Source organism: Falco cherrug, chromosome 6 (genome assembly GCF_023634085.1).
Source record: "Falco cherrug isolate bFalChe1 chromosome 6, bFalChe1.pri, whole genome shotgun sequence".
NCBI classification, from domain to species: domain Eukaryota; kingdom Metazoa; phylum Chordata; class Aves; order Falconiformes; family Falconidae; genus Falco; species Falco cherrug.
In genome coordinates, this window is record NC_073702.1 from 15845542 (window position 1) to 15866666 (window position 21125).

A 21125-nucleotide genomic window follows, 5' to 3' on the forward strand; every position below is an offset into this window, starting at 1 on the left:
ATAAATTGATGAGATAAAGAGTCATTGAAAGATATTATATGCAAAGAGAAAATCTTTGGCCCATTAAGTCCACAAGGTGCAAACTGTTGGTGGCTGGAAGAGTATTTTTCAGAAGCATCACTACATACTTGCCATGTTTCTATCCCCTTTTGTGGCATCTTCCATAAGATGCTACCATAAAGAGAATCCTGGACTAGGCTGTGGTTCGACTACCTGCTCTTCCAACACCAGGGTTTTACTTGTATAACAGCTCAGAGCTTGTACGCATGTTTCATCTGCGTTACAGCTTGGCTATGTCTAGCAGCAAAAATGAATGGGACACTTATAAGAGTCTCTTTGTGTGTGTATCTGCCTTAGATGCAAGTCCTAGTTGGAGGGGTCAGCACTTTGAGAGCAGACTCACCACATTCACATTTCTGACTCCAGATCTCTCTTATCTGAAGATACGGTATCTCAGATCCCTCCTTCATATTTCCCTGTTTGGAAATCTCCTTTCTGATGTTTCTCTAAGTAGAGCTTTAATCCATGACCTGCACCAGCTGCTGCTCCGGCCCCTTCCCAGTCCCCCCTAGAAAAACAGAAGAATTGCTACTCTAATTGAAGAGAAAAAAATATTTATTTTGTTGATCCATCAGGACTTTGATTTTTGTCTCCTTTATACATAAACATAGGCAAAGAAGAATCAACATGTTTTGGTTCCAGATACCTCCTTATGCAAATGTGTGAATCTAATTAAAAACCAGGCAGTACATTTTTACAGCAGTGGTAACAGTTCAGTTGCCACACTTTCTGTTTGATGGCCGAGCTGTATGCCACAGAAGCAGATATATTCATTTATTGCCAAAGAATAAGAAAGGTCATACAGTTCTTATTACAAATAAAAATTTCCCATAGATTAAGAAGCAAATATGTTAGTTTGTAAGACTTTAGGTGGTTGGGGAAGATACCAGTCTATGCTTGTGTTATTATTTTATATCTCTTGTTCCTCTACTACATTTTTAAACAAGTCTAACAAAGCCAACACGGTAACTGAGCCAGACCACTACTGTGTGTGCTTAGTAATGCCAGCATGATTTAGAAATTCATTTCATGTTTGGCTATAATTTTTAAAATGTTTTCCTGTTGAAATATTTGCTTTATTTCACACAATTTTTTCTTTAAAGTTAGTATAAATCTTGTTTCAAAACAGTTGCTGCTCAGGAAGGAAAGAACACACACTATATAATGAGGTTTTAAACATCTATTGTTTATTTACATGCTGTACATAAAAGAAAAAAAAATTAACTAGTTTTCATTCTGTTGGCCAAAGATAGGAAAAGATATTAAGTATAGTTTTATGATGATTTATATTGTTAATAATAGCTGCCCACACTTTTTGATAGCAGTCACAGGTTTACAGACTCCTTATTTTGGCTTTATACTACTGTATGTGACACCATTAAGCAATGTAGAAAAACAAACCAAATGGCAAATTTCAATTTTTATAGGCATGCATTAAAATAAATGTGATTTTCAATCAGTCTAAACAAGACTGCTCAATGTCTAATGTCTGACTTTGCTAGACATTAGATAATAAAGGTAAAAAGCACTTTTCAAGATGACAGATGTTAGTTATTTTCCGTCTTATCATCCAAGTTATAAACTGGACGTGTTATACTAATGACATGGGGGTTTTTTTTCTCTATTTGTTTTTTAATTTGTGGGAGGTTATTTGACTTGAGGAAAAGTGTGTAGCAGTCTTTTTTTTCAAATCAGAGGTTTTGTTCTTTTTTGGTTTAAAAATCTAGAAGTAACAGCTGGCAGTCCAAAACTAATTAAAGTGATTTAGTAGATAAATTAGATTAAATTTGTCTGGGATCATTTACCTGCAGTTCATCCATTGTGATACTTTTTACTAGGTTTGTTACCAAATGAATGCAGTAAAAACCCAGAAAAGCAATAACATTTTCCAGTCTGAAATCCATCAGCACTGAGAGTGTTAGGAAGAAAATATCTGATGTGTGACTCAGGGTAAAATATGGTTCAAAGAGGAAAAATCAGTCAGTACTAAAATGCAGAATGTACCTTTGTTAATAATTAGGTATCACAGGCTAAAAGAGCAGGTGTTCCTTATCCTGGGACATGTTCTTGTGAACATATTTTATCTGCCTTTCAGTGTGTTTTGAGATTGTGTTTCTTTCAAAAGAATAATTAGCACTGCTGCTGCTCTAAGCTGAATCTGTGCTATGCTGAATGATAGTTTATTTCAGCCTTGTTTTTTCCTCCCATGTTCACTTTTCATCTATAATTTGAAAAAGAAGTAATTTCACAGATGACTATTTATAACAAGCAGATATTAGTAAGGCAGACAGGGAACATGTATTTAAAACTAGCAGTAAATGTGATGTCAGTATTATTTTGAGAACCATAATATTATGTGGTGTTAGTGGCAGAGCTGTGACATTGCTGTAAGGCTATTTTACAATTGCAGTTCCTCATCAGACTAGGAAAAAAATATAAAAACTTAATACTACAGTAGTGCAACTGGTTGTCAAAATGAAACTTAACTCAGCCCTACCAATGACTTTAAATAAAATTTCCCATCCTAAAGTACCGTGCCATATTACGAAGGAATTGGTGGTAACTGTGTTTTGTTATATAAGAACATATCTTGGGAGATGCTCCACTCTACACAGTTCAGGCCTATAGTCTCTGGAGGCAAAGAATTAATAGTGTTACTTGAGCTGTGGTTGTGCACCAAAAACTGAATATAGGAAATTCATGCTGCAACCTTTTCCTGTTCTTCTTGGATTGCACCAGTAATGTGGTTAAAATGGTGTGATTTATTTTGGTTTTACAATGACTCTTAGAGATATTATTTATCTCCTCTATTTCTCCTTTTCTATCCCCTGCATTGCATTTGGCCAAGCCTGTCATTCTGAAATGACCTTTCAGAGTTTGCTGGAAGAATAGCTGGTATACACACAGGCCTGTAAAAGGAGCAGTACCTCCTTTTTTCTAATCTAGCAATTACTGTTCTGAATTCTGTTACTTCAGAAATTTCAGATATTTTTTAGAAATTCTTGCAGTTGCCAATCAATGAGGATCTTACTATGTATTCTTTTAAAGTTCTTAGGATTCTAGGTGGATGCATACTTCCCAGCTAATTATTTCCAGCATCCGAGACTAAGCAAGGAGCTTTGCTTGTTTTTCAGACTATTAATAACCGGTTCCTAAAAATGACAGAAAACTCCATTACAATGCTTTCTAGACAGCCTGGAAGTATTTTTCTAGAACAGTGTCGTGGTTTAACCCCAGTAAGCAGTTCAGCCCTATACAGCTGCTCGCTCCCTCCCTCCCAGTGGGTGGAAGAAGAGAATCAGAAGGGTAAATGTGGGAAACACTCTTTTCATCACAAGTCCAAAACAGCACCGTACAGTTACTGTGAAAAAAAATTACCCCTCTCAGCCAAAACCAGTACAGTCATGCCATTGAAATTTACTGTGGAACATCAGGTTTTAAACTGAAAGAATAACCTTATAAACAGTAACAACAACAAAAGTACTGAACTTTATGAAGTAGCTCTTGAAATTCTAATTAACATGGTAAAAGACTGGCACTTTGAACAAGTAATACTCTTCTAGGTTATTGGTTAATTTTAGCTATATAAAAGCAAATTTAAGCTTTTAGTATTTTAATAGTATCCTCCAATATGTTAGGTAATAGAATTAGGTTAGTGCAAAATGGTAGATAATCTGTTACTTAATATGTATCAGTCACAGATCAATGATAAATAGAACAAAGGAGAAAATAGCATCCTATAAAAGTTGGGTTGTTCCACTATCAGTATATCAGACTGTAGGTTTATTTTGCTACATGCCAGTAATATATTATAAATTTATACTCAGAATTATTTGAGTTTTGAACCTGATCTGCAAGTTAGCTGCTGTTGCAGCACAGACATCAATTGTTTTGGTTAAAAGAAATGCTGCCCAGCTGTGTTTGATATAACAAGTGCTTTGTGAGCAATTCTAAGGTCAAAAATAGAAATACACCAGTGGAAAAGCTGGAAGCTCTTTTTAGCTTTCCGTTGGTGAGGGCAGCAGACTTTCTAGCTCTGATGGTTTTGGGATTTCTGAAATCAGGTAATCTTGATTATCATCTTGTCTCATTCATTCCTGTCTGTCTTAGTGCAGTTTTGATTTTAGCAGCTGCTCACTGAAAGACTGTTAAAGCTAAATCTAAAAGGAATATCAAACATGAGGTGAAGTTTTAATTTCTAAATCGTGGAGTTGATGAGAACATATGTTCTGAAATAATGACGGACAGAGGGAAGAGAAGCTAACCAAAATGTTTACTTTTAAAGGCAAGGCATTACTTAATTCATTTCTTCTTATCCTGATACTGAATCAAATTGAAGCTTCAATAGTCTCACAAAATGTAATGAAAATTTAGTATTTGTCTCTCAGGTGTATTCACCTCTCCAATCTGAGAAACTGCTTGTATTTTAACTCACTGTATTAAGTCTTACTGGTTTCCGAGCTTCATGTGTATTCATAAGTAACATTCCCATGGAATATATAGGTGGGTTTATTTCAGCTTGAAAGAAATATCTAACATAATAATGGGATTTGTTTACTAAGTTGACTATGATTTTTTTAAAAATGGGCAAAACAGACTATCTGTCATAGCAACATCAGCAGCTTCCTTTTGAAATGACCCTTGGGAGTTTGCTGGGAGAAAAGAACAACTGATGTACAGATATTAAGCCTCTAATTGAGATGTAATAAATGGCATAAAATTATTATTTGTGACTTCCCAAGGAAGATGTAGGAATTGGTAGACATGCAAATGTCAAGCACAAAATAAGGTTACTTGTCCTGAGACTTTGGGTTCTGGTGTGCCATAGTATTTTGTTTGTACAAAGCATTGTTCTAAATCGGAAAGGTTGAGAAAAGAACACTCTTAGTGAGTCCAGGCTCTGTAGTTTTCAACAGCTTCAAGCAGACAATTGTTGCACTCACTGTAACCAGAAATTAATTCTCCAAGTCCTTGAATTGATGTGGATTCTTGAACAGTATCCTGATAACCAATCTGTTCTGCACTGGCGTTCTGTAGGGTCATATGAAGTGAGGAGTAAGTTTGTACAACATGATTTGTACTTCTAACATAGTCACTTGGCTATGATCTAAGCAGTTCACTCAAGTGAAACAATTTTCTTCTTCCCCCTGGCCCCACTCAGACTTGAGAGATAGATTCTCTCTGCCTTTTATACCCATGAGTGAAAAATGTTTCTCTTATGGACTGGGTTTTCTCCCATTATCTTCATCCCTTTTCTTTCTCTGGATCACATCTACAAAATGCTTCCAAACTCAAAACTCCTTGCAATGATTACAATGTAATTTTTCTTATGTTACTTGTTACTAAATTTTAAGATTGGCTTTGAAGATGTCCCATAGGACACATATGCACTAGGTTGACAAAAACTCCCTGTATATCTTTGAGAAGCTGCTATTCAGAAAGATTTCCTAGTAAAATAATTCATAGCTAGGAGCTGCTAAAATATTTATGTCTAAATATGGAAATTAAATTAATATATTGTATACCAATGCATATGTTCCCACTCTGTCTTTAACACTGGAATTTACCGGATGCGTATGCCTGTATTTCCTATCTAAACTTTTGGCTTGAAAATTTCTCATGTAAGACAAGTATGAAAAAAAGGTAGATTATTTCAGATATCTTCTCCTGGTTGCTGGAAGCAGTGTATTAAAAATGTGCAGTGTCACAAAGTAATAAATAATGCAGAATAACATAACTACAAGCATGAAAGTTAAGTGTTTGCACAGCATGTTTCATCAATAGTTTTTAACCTTTGCTTGGGAAATGGGTTTTGCAGCTGTTGAGAAATCAGGAGTTTGATTTTTTTCTTTTAATTTTAATTTGGAACATTAAAAAGAAGGTGTGATGGCTGCTGGGACCTAGTATTTTGAGATTGCTGCCATTAGAAACTCATCATGGCTTTTCCAAACTTAAGCCAGCTGGTTCTTCAGTCTTGCAGAAATTTGTCGTTCTCCAGACCCAGTACTCCGTAATCTGGAACCCCCTGGATGATCTGAGACATGTCCTGAAGTGTAGGATTTCCTCCCCCAGAGGTGGAGACCAGGGGATCTGAAGACTTCTAGATCCTAAGTAAGGAAGTGGGAACTCTGATCTGACCCAGTTGACAGCACAGACTCCCAAAATTTCCAGTACTGTGCTGGGTTCCTGGGGAAACTGAGTTTGACAGGCCAATGTAGGGCACTTTTTAGGACAGGTGTTGAAGGATGAAAGCCTAAGAAGCCCGTCTCAGGACATACTGTATTTTTACAAGGTCATGTTCTATTTGTAATTAGTATTATTTCTCTCTTTTTTTTTTTTTTTTTTTTTTTTTTTTTTTTTTTTTTTTTGGTAGTTCATTTGTCTGTCTAGCTGGGAGCACAGCTCCTTCCAGTGGTGTAAATCAGTACTTAAGCGTCTCCTACCTAAAACATATTTCTGTTTTATGAGTTCAGCTGTGATCTTTACATACAGGAAAGTGTGCGTATTATAGTGTGCTTTTTTTCTCAGACCGTTCACAGACATTGTACTTTTGGCAATGTAGTGGAAAGTGGAATCTACATTTCAAATGTATCCATTTCTCACATACCCTCTCCGTTTACTTTGGCCTTACTTTCAAAATATGTACTATTTCCTAAAATGTATAAAAGAAGAATTGCTTCCCTCCCATCTTTTTCATTGCTGACTTGAAGGGAAGGCTCTCCTGATTTTACATTACATTAAAGTCTTAAATGGAGCAGTTTAAATTCACCATGCCACAGAGCCCTGTGTCAGCCTCCCAAGTGCTGACTTTCTGTAATTACTACTTAGCTGTAAAACAGGTCTTACAATGGAAAACTGCTAGAATTATCACAATTACCCCCTAAGAATATGATGAAAGTCTCACTACATGAGAAAATCATTGACATCAATGAAAGAAATAGGTAATTTGAAAATCTATGAGACAATAGAATGCACTGTTTAAAAGTAGATAATTCATTGAAAATAAGATACCATGAGATGGATTCCCTAGCTCAACAATTACTAAAACAAAACTATTACAAATACTAAAATTAAATTTACTTCTTTTGAAGACAGATTGATATCACTAATGAGATGCATCCTGCATGTGTGATAAGTAATTTAGGTGGGGTTTTTTTCCATTGCACTTGCTTAGACCGTTGAAACACAATAATAAAAATGAAGAACAGAAGATATTTTTAAACAGCTCAACAGCACAGTGCAGGGAAACTGGATGTGGTTTCTAAGACAAAGCTTTTTGGTTTTTGTCTTCATCCTCTGGACACAGTACTTAAAAGCTGTGCAGTGTAGTGAGGCCTGTAGCACTGGAAAAACTGACAGAATCTTCAAGTAAGTTCTGCTTGCTTCACCGTAGCAGCACCAAATATTGAGGTCAAAAGAAGAACTGTTTCCTTGGAGATTTAAATGTGAGTGGGCATCAACTTAATTCAGAAAAAGATTAAATGAAAGTTTTCTGTTAAATATATCATTTGTATTTCACTGTTTGTTGATGCCCTAAAACAGCTTTGGCTTTTTTGCTTTGCTTTGTACAGTGCAGTCTCCAAGGAGATCTACCTCGGTGTGTGGGTAGACAGAATAGGTGCTTATAGTGTGAGAACAGACGGGTGCTTGGTGGCTTACAAACTGTTTGTTTCTTCTGCTTCCACAGTGGTGTCCTGCTTTTTTCTTTAGAACAGACCAGCTTCCAGTAGCAAAAATGCAATTACCTTCTGAACTGAGCAATAAAAATCATACTGAAATGTTAAAATTTTAGGGGCTTGTTGTCCTCGTTCAGTGAGAAACTCTCTAATGGTGACGGGTTTTATGCTTGTATTGCCAAATAACCTTCATACATCTTCTAGTTTGTGTTCCATGCATCGGAGAGCATCCAAGTAGTTTTTAATAGTTCCTGTGGGTTTTTTCATAACCAGGCTAGGTGTACTTGAGATCTGCTGCTGCTTACATACCCTGCTTTAGAAATTCTCTTTTGCATTATTTTGAGGCACAAGGATTACTTTAGTCCATGACAAATGTTGCCATATTTGTTTCATTGCTTGGGAGGGAAGATCATTTTCCTCCTGGGATCCTTTGTAGAGATACCCATATATAAGCAAGTGTTTCTTAAATGTTGGCAAATGCTGTAAAATAATTTGTCATTTGCTCTCCAGCAGTTCTGTCATTTCACTTAGTGTATTTTCCAAACCGTATTCTGGTGGTGTATCTTGGCCACCTGGACTTGAATTATTATCAAGCTGAAATTTTGCTTATCTTGAAACTGATGTGTTTGAATTCTGCAGTAGAACTAGGGTTTCCTATTCCTATAAATATGGCTTAGATATCCTGCAAAGTCCGAGGAAGCAGACTGAAATTAATTTTAAAACAGTCATTTAAAAAGGTCAAATCAGTATTTTCTATATTAAAAGCACTGGTAGAAGGATGCCAATTGACTGATTAACCAGTTGACACCCTACCAAATTAATTTCTCAGTTTTATGCAATATCAGTTAAAAAACTAGGAAATCATTAATAAAAAGCTCAAATTTACTTCAGTAGTGTATTACCAAAAGTTTAGGAGGAAGATAAAGGAACTTCTTGGTTCTTGGAGGAATGTTACTGATAGCCAGAAAATGAGAAATTTCAGGAACTACCTTTGCACCCTAAACCTGTGAAAACAAACTCAGGTTGGAATTCAGATTAGATTAAACAATTCTGTAAATTATGCATCCATACGTCTAAGTAATAATAGGGAAGTCTAATTAAAACCTCCTAGGAAAGTCATAAAATTTGGTGCATACACAATATATACTATGTATATAAAATTATATATAATATATAATAACAATACATAAACTGTGTTATTTATTTGAGCACATTAAATGTAGTGTTCTTAAAACTACAGCTTGCATTTCACATATAACATTGATCATTTATTATCTGGTGCCAACCATATGATAAATTAGTCTGCAGCGTTATCCAGATGGAAGATTCCTCTTGATCTGACTAAATATGACACACACTGGAAAAGCTTAATATTTGTCCAAATTAAACCGTTATAGCCAATTACTCGTCAAGTATTTCTCTGATCCTTTGGCATAGGAATGTTAGTTTATGTGTTCAAGACCGTTGCAGAGAATAAAATTAAACTTAGCTGGCAGAAATAAAATTAAAGTGATGGAAAATACATTGGTATCTCATAAAGCAAAAACTTGGCCTTAGAACTTCGATAAACGTAAGAATTACAAATATACTAATAAAATATTTAAATTTAGCTGTGACTCACTGTAAAATAACAGTAAATGAAGCTATTGGACCACATTCATTTGTGTAACCAGACAGTTCTCATTTCAATGAGTAATACATGATCTCTAGTGTATCAACATGTTGCGAAAAGTCTGAGTTTCCAAACATATTCCAACAGCTGCCTTTTTCCCCCTGAAAACCAATACTTTATTTCATTCACTCCTTTTACCACTTTATTGGACTTGAATCAAAAATACGAAAACTCATGTTTAAGTAGACTTTCTGTGATACTTTACAGAGCAAATAATGAGTGAGCTTCAAAAGATTTTTAAAAGTCCTTGCTTCGTTAAAATTTGCCATACTCTGTCACAATGATCTTAAAAGCAACCAGCTTTTCAGTATCAATTATAGCAGTGCATTATGACAACTCCAGTGTAAATTATGGTTTGATATTCAAACTCTACCTTAGATTTTCTCCTGTAATTGGGAGAGTTAGAAAAATATATATGAAGATATAAGAACCTTCATTTCCCTCCTAGATAGATTTTTTTTTTTTTTAATAGATAAAACACTGGTGGTTTGGCAAGAAGATCATATTTCCTGTCAAATATGTTGAGCTTGAAGAAAATATTAGATAATAGTTTCCCAATTTCCTCTATGTCAAATTCAGGAAAACAGTTAAGCACTTGTGCATCATTTTGAATGCAGGTGATAAAATACATCTGATTAGCTACTAGTATCAATGAGGACCATTCTCTTCACTTCAAAATCCAATACATTTAGGAGTAAAGTAATACATTTTGTAGTTGAAACTAATCAAGCAGGAAAAGATGAATTACTGAGTTGTTTTCAAAACTACTAAAAACAGGTAGTAAATTGCTAATTTTTCGTGTGGGTTTGGATTAACAACTAAATTGTTTGGGATTTTTTTAACACCCAATTTCTTGGCTATTTTTTATGCATTCTATCAAGGTGCTACTGTCATACCTGTTTTCACAAAATCTTGAACTCAATATGAATGAATAATTTTCCTTTCTCCTTTCTCATGTCAGTCTGTTCCACTTATACATCTCGTCTTACTTTACATGTCTATGCAATATCCAAAAAAGATAAAAAATTTAATATTTACACATCTCTTAGATGGATAGTTTAGCATGCTTCATGGCTATTAACTGAATAAGCTTCATCTTATACTGTGAGCCAGGTCATTTTCTTCCTTTTACAGTTACACAGGCTTTGGCCAGAAATACTGAATTCGCATCTGCTGTGAACTGACGCAGTTACAAATCTGCTGATGTAAAGCAACTGAGGGTCCAGGGGGAGGGGGAAAAAAAAAAAAAAAGTGATCCTTGTCTCCTAAAATGTGAGGTCAGACGAGGAATGATGAGGGGTACAAAACAGGAATATGAAAATAATTTATTTTTCTTGTGGCTCCCTGTTTCCTAAAGCATATGAACATCAAACTGCTTTACTACGCTTTTGTATTGTCAGACATGCAGCCAACTTGAACTTCTCAGTATTTAAAAGAATGCTAAAACTTTCAACAGAACAATTCTTTTTCCTGAAATAAAACTGCTAACATATCTACATTGGGTTGATCTACTTTTTGCAGTGGAGCTGCCAAAAGAGAGTAACTTGATCTGTAGACACTAGGTAATGACAATTGCTCTTTGTTTCAGATAACTATGGAATCATTTATTTTCTTTATGTTAAATGGTCTGCGTATCTCTTATCTTCTGTCATGCAATCTTAGCAGTGATACAGAAAGCAGAACAAGTCACATAAAAATTACCAGCTGTGTCATACCAGTAGGTCACCTAGCTCAATATCCGCAAGACCAGTCACAATTACTTTGACAGGGATATAAAAAACAGGGCAACTGTGATTTTTCCCAAAGTGCATTACTTGAGCCTCCTCCAATCAGTGAGATTAGGATTTTCTGAGCTGTGGTTCCATTATACTTGCTAGTCTGGTGGATTGATTTTCCTGTATTTTTCTTTCTTTTTCATGGTTTGTTTTTGTGGGGTTTTTTTAATACTTCTGACCCCCATCATGTCTTGTGGCAATAAATTGCCCCGAACAAATATGCATTCTGTGAAAAGTTATTAATCATTTTCTTTTGTTTTTCAAGCCTGTGACCTGATAGTATCGAGTGTCCTTAGTTTTTGTGTTACAAGACACGGAGTGGTCATTTCTTCCATTTTCCTCTGCACGTTGAATAAGCCTGTTCTGTTTATCAATCTGGAAGCCGTACCATCCCTTTGATCATCCCTGCTTCTGTTCTGTGTGTCATTGTACCTTTGCAGATGCATGTTACCAGGCTTGTTCGAAAATTCAGAAGAGACTTTAATGGCATCATGTGGTTTATTTTCCTAGAATTTTTTAAACTCTTTTAATCTAATACTGCCTCACTCATATGGCAGTTCCCTTCAATGAAAATGAAATGATGTCCTGCTCTTAAGGAATGCTTATGTGACCCATTGCCTCTCAGTGCTTCCCCTGAGTCTTGATGATAAAACATAGTATCTTTCTGCCAGTCAAAGCCCCTAGCAATCTGCAAAGTAAGAAATTAAGTCAGTGATCTGAATTCAGATCTCTCTGTTGACAGCAGAGAGCATTATCAACAAGGCACCAGGCTGGCCTGACAAAGAAAAACTTGCACATTTTATTATGTAAGGATCTTTGCCTCATGATGTAGAAGTTCAGTTACAGCAAGGAGAAGGTTTTTGTGCATTGAAACGAATGAAAGCAGCAAGGATGAGATTTATTTTGTTTCATATTTTATTGTCTGGAAACAGCTGAACTCACCTAATCAATTATTTCATAGCTCTAAAGTTATAGTCATTGAGGAAATGGTTATTGTATTTCTGTACTATTGTAGGTGTGTGATGCTTTATGAAATATCCAGGTCAGATTTTGTATGTACCAGACATAATCCCTAGAAATTTTCTGAATCATATTTATTTCATTTTGATTTTCTTAACACCATGAACATAAGATAAAAGAATGCATTTCTCTCGGGTAGTTAAATTTGGTTCCCTGGGATATATGGTGAGCATGAGATGGATAGAGCAAGTTGTGTATTCATCAGTCCCTTGATATTGCTGCTAAACTGACTTTGTGCCTACTGGGAACACCTTTATTCAAAGATTTGCTGCACTGGTCAGCAGAGATTTTTATCATCTATTTCTACTATATTCTTTTAGTGATGGAAAAGAACAAGCACAGAATTTCTCTAAGTTTCGGATCTCTGTCGTAGGATGTTTACTACTGTAATTGAAAAATGCAAATGGCAAGTTCAGAGTTTGAGCCCCTAACTATTCTAACATCCTGTTTCGTTCACATCTCTAACATTTCAACTCAGAACTACTGTATTAACTCGGTTTTGCCTAAAGAAAGTCCTCCAGCAGGCCATTTAGTTCTGATACACAGACATCAAGAGAGAGAATTGTTCATCTTACTTCAGATACTGCCAGTCTACAGCTAAACTAGTGACCTTCATGACCTTTTATAGCAAGTGGAGAGAAATAGGTGGGTTTAGGTCATGATTCATCTGCACTTTTAAGATGTTTATCATAAGATGAGGAGAATGATATCTTAGGATTACCCATTTGTTTTCATTAAAAAGAACCAAAGACTTTCAATGCAGCTGTAGACAGTTTGGCCAGATGTTTGGTTGGATCTCTCCTACCAGAAGATGAATGCATTACTTCCCTTTCCAGGGTTTTGTGGTGGGTTTTTTTCTGATACTCAACTATTAAAAGTGTTACATATTTCTTATTTGACTTTATTTAGCAATGGCTTGTGCAGTTGAAGGGTCTTACTATCTTCAAGACTGAAAAGTCTGTTTTTGATAGAACTCTATAGAATTTAATAGAATTCAGGACTAAGCAAGCTTGTCACAAAAAGCAAACAATGCAAATGGAAAATTAGAGATAGGAGTGGAAACAGATTGATTCAAATTTACTAGCAGTGGAAAACTCTGTTCTTCCCCTTACTGCTGTTTATTTTCTAAGACAAAGTCAAATAGGATCATAATAGAAATTTGTTAATGTATTCTCAACATTTTCTTGTTATAGTTATTTTGAAAATTGTAGTTGATAGTATCCCAGATAACTTATTTATTTCAGTAGAAAATTTGAGCCTTCAGTTAAACTATTTAAGTATAATTCTTAGCAATATGTGCTGTTCAGGGAATTCAAGACCAAACTCTGTAGTCTGTGTTATGAATTTTTGCAGGTATTGTATTTTGAATTACTTGTAGTCTCCTATTTTACCCTTAAAATGTCAGAAATGTTTTATTTCTTCCAGTATAATTGAGACATGTAAAGCTGTTACATGTAGTTGATTGTGCCTTGTACTTATAGAGTTTTTTGTATATCAATTTTGTTTATCATTGTATTATGATGCTTCCTAATAAGTATCCAAAGATGAAGCTTATATGCAGACAGGGTCCTAAGTTTGACCAGTGTAGGTTTTAGACACCTGTATATTCTATAAAATACAGTTTGGGACTCAAATTCATTAAGCCATTTTGCTTATTTGAAGCAGGGACATTCTCTGAGTCTAAAAGAACTTTATGGCTTTGCAAAGTTGTACTGTATTCATTTTCTCACTAACCTCTGTTGGTATAGTGTCACATTGTCACTTTTTAATTGTAGCAAGAGCTAGTATCTCAAAAAATTGTGTTCTGCTCGAAGACTTTAAATATAGGTCAAAGAATCACAACACAATCCCTTTGTAGAAATTCTCCATACTGCAGAACTGCTATGCTGGTACTCCATTATCTTCCCTTGCCTTGTGGGGGACACAGTTGGTAAGTCCCTATTGCCCTTCAGTTTTTCCTTAGTGCAGTGGTCTCCACACTATTTTGATTGCATGCCCCAATGGTAAAAAATTTGTGAAGCCACCCCACCAATGTATGTAGATGTATTTTTTTACAAATTATATTTATATACTACTGCAGTTCTAATTTATTTCTTCTTGCACCCCAGTGAATTGTCTTGCGTATGCCCTGGGGTGCAGGCATCACTTTGGAGACCACTGCCCTAGTGGAACAGTCCCCTGGGCTCATGGACATAGCTGACAGTGTTAGATGGTAGCCCCAGGAGAGAATAAAGTAACTATTTCTTCTGTCAGCCTGTCCAGTGAAACAAATGAAGTACAAAATCACTTCTTGCCAGCAACCATCTTAAAATATGAAGATCCGTAAATGTTACTAGGAAATGGTGTAAAATACTGTCATACTGTGATACAGCCCTTTATGCACATTCTAGCTGGCATTGATAGTATTTCAGTTATCGGCTTATTGTAGTTCAGCATATGCCCTCTTTGGCTGCGATTCATGGGACCTACCAGTGTGCAGCCGTGCTCAGTGCTGTGTGGGACTTTAATTCCTGCTAATTTCAAGTTTAGTAGAACAAGGGAAGTGGAAAAACAGAATCCAGACAAGCAACTTTGCCTGTACTATTATTGTACCTGTGTATTTCATCGCATAGATTTTAGGCTCTTAATACACAGACACAATCAACCACATCCAAGAGGCAATAACTGCTTTTTCAGAACCATGGTTCTATCTTAGTATAATTTCTTGGTGTAGATACATGCATCCTGAGAGTTACTTTATATTCAAAGTTTTTTCACAGTGTATGAGTGTTTGCTTCAAGGCTACTATTTTGTGAATTTTTAGAAAGCATTTACAGTAACCATCTTTGTGTACTATGTATGCATGCTAAACATAATTTGTCTTTTCACTGACTGCCATTAACAATTATATGTATAATTTGAAAATATCAGTACAAGACACTTTACTGATTTCTTATGGTCTATAGAATGTCACCTTTTTTTAGAATCCTATGACAAGGAATTTTGTATTGCTATTTAACATAGCCTTATGGAATGGATCTATAGTTATCTGTATAAGGTAGCAGCAACTTGACAAGACCTTCACTTCAAATGGTGGTGTTTCTTTTGTTTACAGATTTCTTACAATTTTGATAACAACATTCCACTATCAGAGATCTCCTAACACTCATAGCTTTATGAAATCTCTCAAAGGTTATTACTAATTTCTTCGAAAAATACTGTGATTGTCATTAGGCTGATCTTTATAAGCTTTAGGAAGAATAATGCTGTGTGTGAGGTTGCAGTTTGCTGCAAACAACTGTTTGCATCCCATCAAACATCCCTATCAAACTCTTTGCTACTATTACTGAATTAATTTCAAATGCTGGGTCTAAAATTAGCCATATGTATGAAATCTGTTAAAGATAAAACATGAGATATGAGAAATTATTCAAAAGTGGGGTTTAGATTTTGTTACTTTTTCCAAATCCATAAATACTGAAAATTATTTGCTTGTTGCTTGACAAATATTAAGGGTATTTGAAATGTGCTTCCACTGTATGCAAGATAATACAAGGATACGTAGATTTAGTGGATATTGCTACAGGTGCACTTGGGATGCTGCGGTTCCTACATGCTTCACTGTCTTGCTGTATGTTGGGCTACTTGCATGACTGATACTTCCCACTGAATCACAACTTCCTCTTCAGACTTTCCTTTGGAATTGAGTTCTCATGTGTGTATTAATGTATTCTGAATTAGCTTTATTATTTGTCAAGATGTAAGGAACAAGAGAATATGCATACTTAAAAACAATTTTGTAGTTACACAGCAAAGTTAGTATGATTAACAGTAAAGTTTTTCCTCTGATATTCAAGCACCTAAGCCAACCTTTGAGGCTTGCAAGTTAGCTTTTATGCCAAACAGAGGAGAGTGCTCTATAGAGTTTTCATGGGTCTGTTTGCCTGTAGAGAGGATGTTCTGTCAGAGCACGCTTCTTGAGGCTGGGAAGTTCTTCGCTGCACAATCACTCCCCTGAAGTATCAGTCATAGAAAGCACAGATGACCATGTACTTTTTCAGTACTTTTCAACTGTTGAATTGCAATGCTTCACAGTTGATTCCTCTTGCTGGGTAGGAGCTTTTCTTGGTATCTGGTGCTTAATAAGTCTTTGGTGGCTTCTCTGCTTCGTTGTGCTACCTGTGGAGGTTGTATGCCTTCTTCTGACCTACACTGGAGATAATCTATCTCAGTTTGTGTGAAGATGAAAGCTCAAGGAGGCATCTGCTGTTCGGTTTTCTCCCACCTAGGCCCTTCATCCAAGGAGAGTACTAACCCCTGTGCTATCCGTGACCTCATTACTGATGTACAGTTGTGACAGATGGCAGCTGTTGCACAGCTTTAGGGCAGAGGATGACTTTTGAGGATCAGCAGGCTAATAGCCCGCACACTGTGGAGAAGAGGGTGTACTCTGCATCTTTGCAGTTCTGGATGACTTTGGAGGCCTAGGCTGTTTTGGGTGTAGCACTGCAGGTGTAGTCACTACAGCTGAAGTAGCATTTTGGCTATCCATTAGTGCAGAGACTTCTACGCTGGACTCCCTGAAAAGTTACAGGTCTTTATGGAAGATCTCTCCTTTTGAAGGGAGCTATCCCAGCTGAACAACTGATGAGGTTATCCTTCCTTTCAAGATTTTCCAGATATCCTACGCTTCTTTCCCCTTCTCTCTCTCCTCCCCCTTCTCCCTCCAGCTAGCTGAAAGAAACTTCACAAAATATTATTTTTAATGTAGAAACTAAGTTGTGGACAGATAATCTTGAAGTCAAGTATTTTTTGAAAATTGCCTAATAAAAGACTTTTTAATAGCTTTAGCTGCAAGGTGTATTATGGGTACTGTGCTAAACTGAGGTTTCTGAAGGCACTACATTTGAACAATAAGAATTAATGTTGTCCACACAAAGCCTCTCTGTGAAAGATCGCAGAATCACCACATCATTGTGATTGGAAGGGACCTCTTGAGATCATCTAGTCCAACAGCCTGTTCAAGCAGAGCAGGGTCACCTAGAGCAGGTTTCTTACAGCCACATCCAATCAGATCTTGAAAATCTCCAAGGACTGAGGCTTGACAAATGTCTCTGCTCAACCTGTGCCAGTGTTTGACCACCCTCACAGTGAGAAAGCATTTTCATCTGTTCAGGTGAAATTTACTGGTTTTTGGATTTGTGCCCATTGCCTGTCAGGGGGCACTGCTGCAAAAAGTTTGGCTCACTCTTCTCCATCCCCTCCAATCAGGTATTTATAAACATTGATAAGATTCACCCAAGCCTGCTCATCTCCAGCCTTAGGAATCCTAGCTCTCTCAGCCTTTCCTCATATGAAAGAGGCCCAAGTCCCTTAATCATGTTTGTGGCCCTGCACTAGACTAGGTAGATCTGCTAACAGTGTTTCCCTTGAAAGTATGAATTTAATTAGACAAATGGCATTCTCATAATTGTGAAGGTCTGTCTCTGATTAGCAATGTCTTTGCCCTTTACCTCACCCTGCAAAAGACTCTTTTCATGCCATAATTTTTCACTTTCTCCAACAACCTTGATTTTTCCAGACATACTGTTAAGAAATGTAACTACTTCTGGCTTTCCATTTTCGCTGTCAGGTTGTGGTGGCTTATTTTTAATTAATGCCCTTCAACATATGTTTGTTTCACTAGGTGTTTCATTTTGTTCCTGCTTCTTAAGTCCAGTAAAAATGGCAGAGAATAAGCCATGGGCAGATTACACAAACAAAAAATGAATAAAGTGAATAAAAATTTTGAGAAAAAATTTCCACATACTAGTCATGCCTAGGTGTAATCATCAGTCACAATTCCACTGTATAGTTTTAGTTCACTAAATAAAAAATTTCTTTGCAAAAATATTACCTGCACTCAGAATGCTTTTCTCATTGCTCATTCTTCATTCATATCCTTGGTGATGAATTTGGACAGTTTTCAAGGAGCATTGCTTAACCAGGATGCTTAAGGCATTAGGAAGACATTCTGCCTAACCTCAATTACTTTTTTCCTGTTTTTTCTTGCTTGAGTGGTATTATTATCACAGCTACAGGGGGGAAAACTCAAAAATGTAATGACAAAGTTAATTAATGCAATAAATGTTGCAAATGTTAAGCCTTCATGGTTAAATTTTTTTCTCTTGTGATTACTCATTTTCAGGACAGGAGTAGTGAGTGGGAAAATGCATATATTGCCCAATGGCGTCCTCATAATAATTTCAAACCCAGAATATTTGAGTATCCTCAAAATTAGGAAAACCTCTGTTTCTTACCTACAACTATAAACCAAAAGTACTTCACAGGGATGTCATAGGACAAAAGTTCTGCATGGACACATTTTGTAAAGATGAAAATTTATGACAATCTTTTGAACTTCATTGCATCTTCCAGCAGCAGTCCCTCCTATAATAGTCTTTTCACTTCTGGTAATATGCAGATGCTAGAACATTTTCTGCATATTTTAGTTAAATTATTGAAATTAAGCAAATTTATATGCATGCTCTGCAAATAATATAGTTGATTACACTATTCACAGGTATGCAGAAGAACGGATGTTTTTAACTGTGCTTTGCTGATTATATTGTATTTTATGACTTTATTTTGTAATAAATTAATAAAATTAGCTTTTGGTTATTCGTTTTAGATACAGCACTGTTTTTTCCATCCTTCACTGGAAATTCTTATTTGGAACTACCTTCTCTAACATCTGTATCTAAGACCAGGACTGCATCTGGGCAGGAAACAAGCAATCTGACGACGCTGTACTTGACAGTGAAAACAACTGCTCTAAATGGCACAATTCTTTACAGTGAGTACCAATGATACTTGAAGCTAAGTATCAGTTTTAGCTCCTTCAGGTCCTTATTAACTTTAGTGTACATCAGCTGGCATTTTCTGTTCAGCAGTGAAATGAATCATTAAAATGCAGTAGAAGCCTTTTGGTATTCTAATGCATGATGCATTATAAAATTTGAACCATAGTTCCTTGTGTTCCTCTGGAAAGTTCTTTAATTTATGACTTATTGAGCAAAACAGAACTAAAGATGCTACTTCCTGACAAGGGAGAACATAGTAAGCCTATGGCTCCAGTAATAAGTGTTACAGCTCTAAAATACAGATGTTGAAGAAGTTTTAAACAATTTATTATAGAGAAACAGCTTCTCCTTAGCTAGGTTGAGACTCGCTTTTTATTATAACGTTGATATTGGTTCCAAAGATTTTTTGATTTGCAGAAGTATCTTAAGTTCTGCAAATTTGCCGTATTTCAGGAGTACTTACTGTGATTTCACACTTCAGAGGATTCTTTTGCAGTCTCCAGAGAATATACCTGCAGAGTTGGATGTATGATTATTAATACTACAAAAGAATTGCTTCTTGCCTTCATATTTCATTCATCAGTATATAGCATGAACTTCTGAGACAGTATGCTTTTCACTAGTCAGCAAGACAAATAGGCTTCTCTGCTAGTCGGATATTTCCTTATATATTTTAGCTTGTAATTTCTATCCAAATGAAAAACCTGGAAAGTAGGGTGATTTCCTCATGAACTCAGGAAGAGGTAGAAAAATATGTTTGTGCAATCTATGTGATAGATTTACTCCACAAAGACAAAATCATTTGGAGCATTCTCTGTTCACTGCAGCTTCTGAGGGTTTGTCTACACAGAAAAATCTTGTTGATTTAATATAAATTATTTTGATTATTTTTTGTTATTTTTATATTAATCTGGAAGTAATATATGTGAATTCACCTGCACAATGTAAATATTTATAAGCCAGGGTTAAAAGTAGTAGAAGTTTCATGGCATTATTTAATTATGCCTTTAATTATTATCTGTATAACTCTTTAGATGTAAAACATTGTAGCTCCAAATTGAACATTTATATTTACTGCTTTCCAAAATGCCACATCAAATTCTTGTATGTTATAGCTGGGCTGTTGCTGCAGCTGCCTAAGCTACATAGCTGCAGAATTTGCTAAGGATCATGGGTAAGTGGTGATGTGGCAGCTCTTTATGTTGAAGTGTTTTATACTTGTTAGTTATTTCAATTGCAAAAGGAGTTATTTGTACTACAGGAAGAATTCAAGGAAGGTCACTGGAAGTAGTCTGAATATATTCAGCATTTAATGATTTTGTTTGCCTCATCACTGCAAAGTAGTTGGCTTCCAGCCATAGTTAAAGCTTGCATCTACCCATAAGCCCTGAATAAGCTTGTCTGTAAAAAAAAAGAAAAGGAAGAAAATCCAACATGGAAGTTTCTTTTGCTGTTCTCTGGAGGAACTGCTGTTTTCTGAAAACCTGGATAAGTGTACTGTACTTTACAACCAGAGCCAGATTTTTTTCTATCACTACTTGTTGGAAAAGGGTTTGATCTGAAAGTAGCAAATTTACGAAGCTGTGGAGGGATGGTGGTTGGAGTAGCTTTGAATCAATTTGCAATGCTGGATGCTGTTTGCCTGGTTTACAACTCAAGTATTTTACACATAGTGAATTTGCTTATCTTTGTAAACATTAAATGTGCAAAATTTGTAACTGAAAACCAAATTCCAATTCCTTCACTATCTATGCTTTCCAGTAATTACATATATGTGGATGCCTTCTGTGTGTACTGATGTAGAACACCACAACAGGCATAACTGATAGTTATATTTTACTCCTTAATTTCATTCTCTGTATCCCAATGAATCTGCTTCTACCACTGTTTTTATTATATAAAAAAGAAGTACTGATTTAACAAAAATATAGTGCATAATTCAGTTATATGCATTCAAATAATAGATAATTCTAGAGGCATTTTGATGTTATGTTGTATTTAATCAATGCCAAATAAAGCCCACCAAATTAGGTGGAGGGACTAGCAATGTAAAATATTCAGAATCATGCCAAATATATTCAAGATGCTGCTGCCTCAAAAT

At 35.8% G+C, this 21125-nt stretch overlaps 1 protein-coding gene across 1 annotated transcript in view; it reads left to right on the forward strand.

Annotated features, from left to right (window-relative positions):
- The window catches only part of EYS (eyes shut homolog), an 873960-nt gene that overhangs the window by 668349 nt on the left and 184486 nt on the right, over window positions 1-21125 (forward strand). Inside the window, exon 37 of the mRNA XM_027809136.2 lies at window positions 18853-19017. Coding sequence (XP_027664937.2) covers window positions 18853-19017 — 165 coding nt within the window. The remainder of the gene's footprint in view (window positions 1-18852; window positions 19018-21125) is intronic.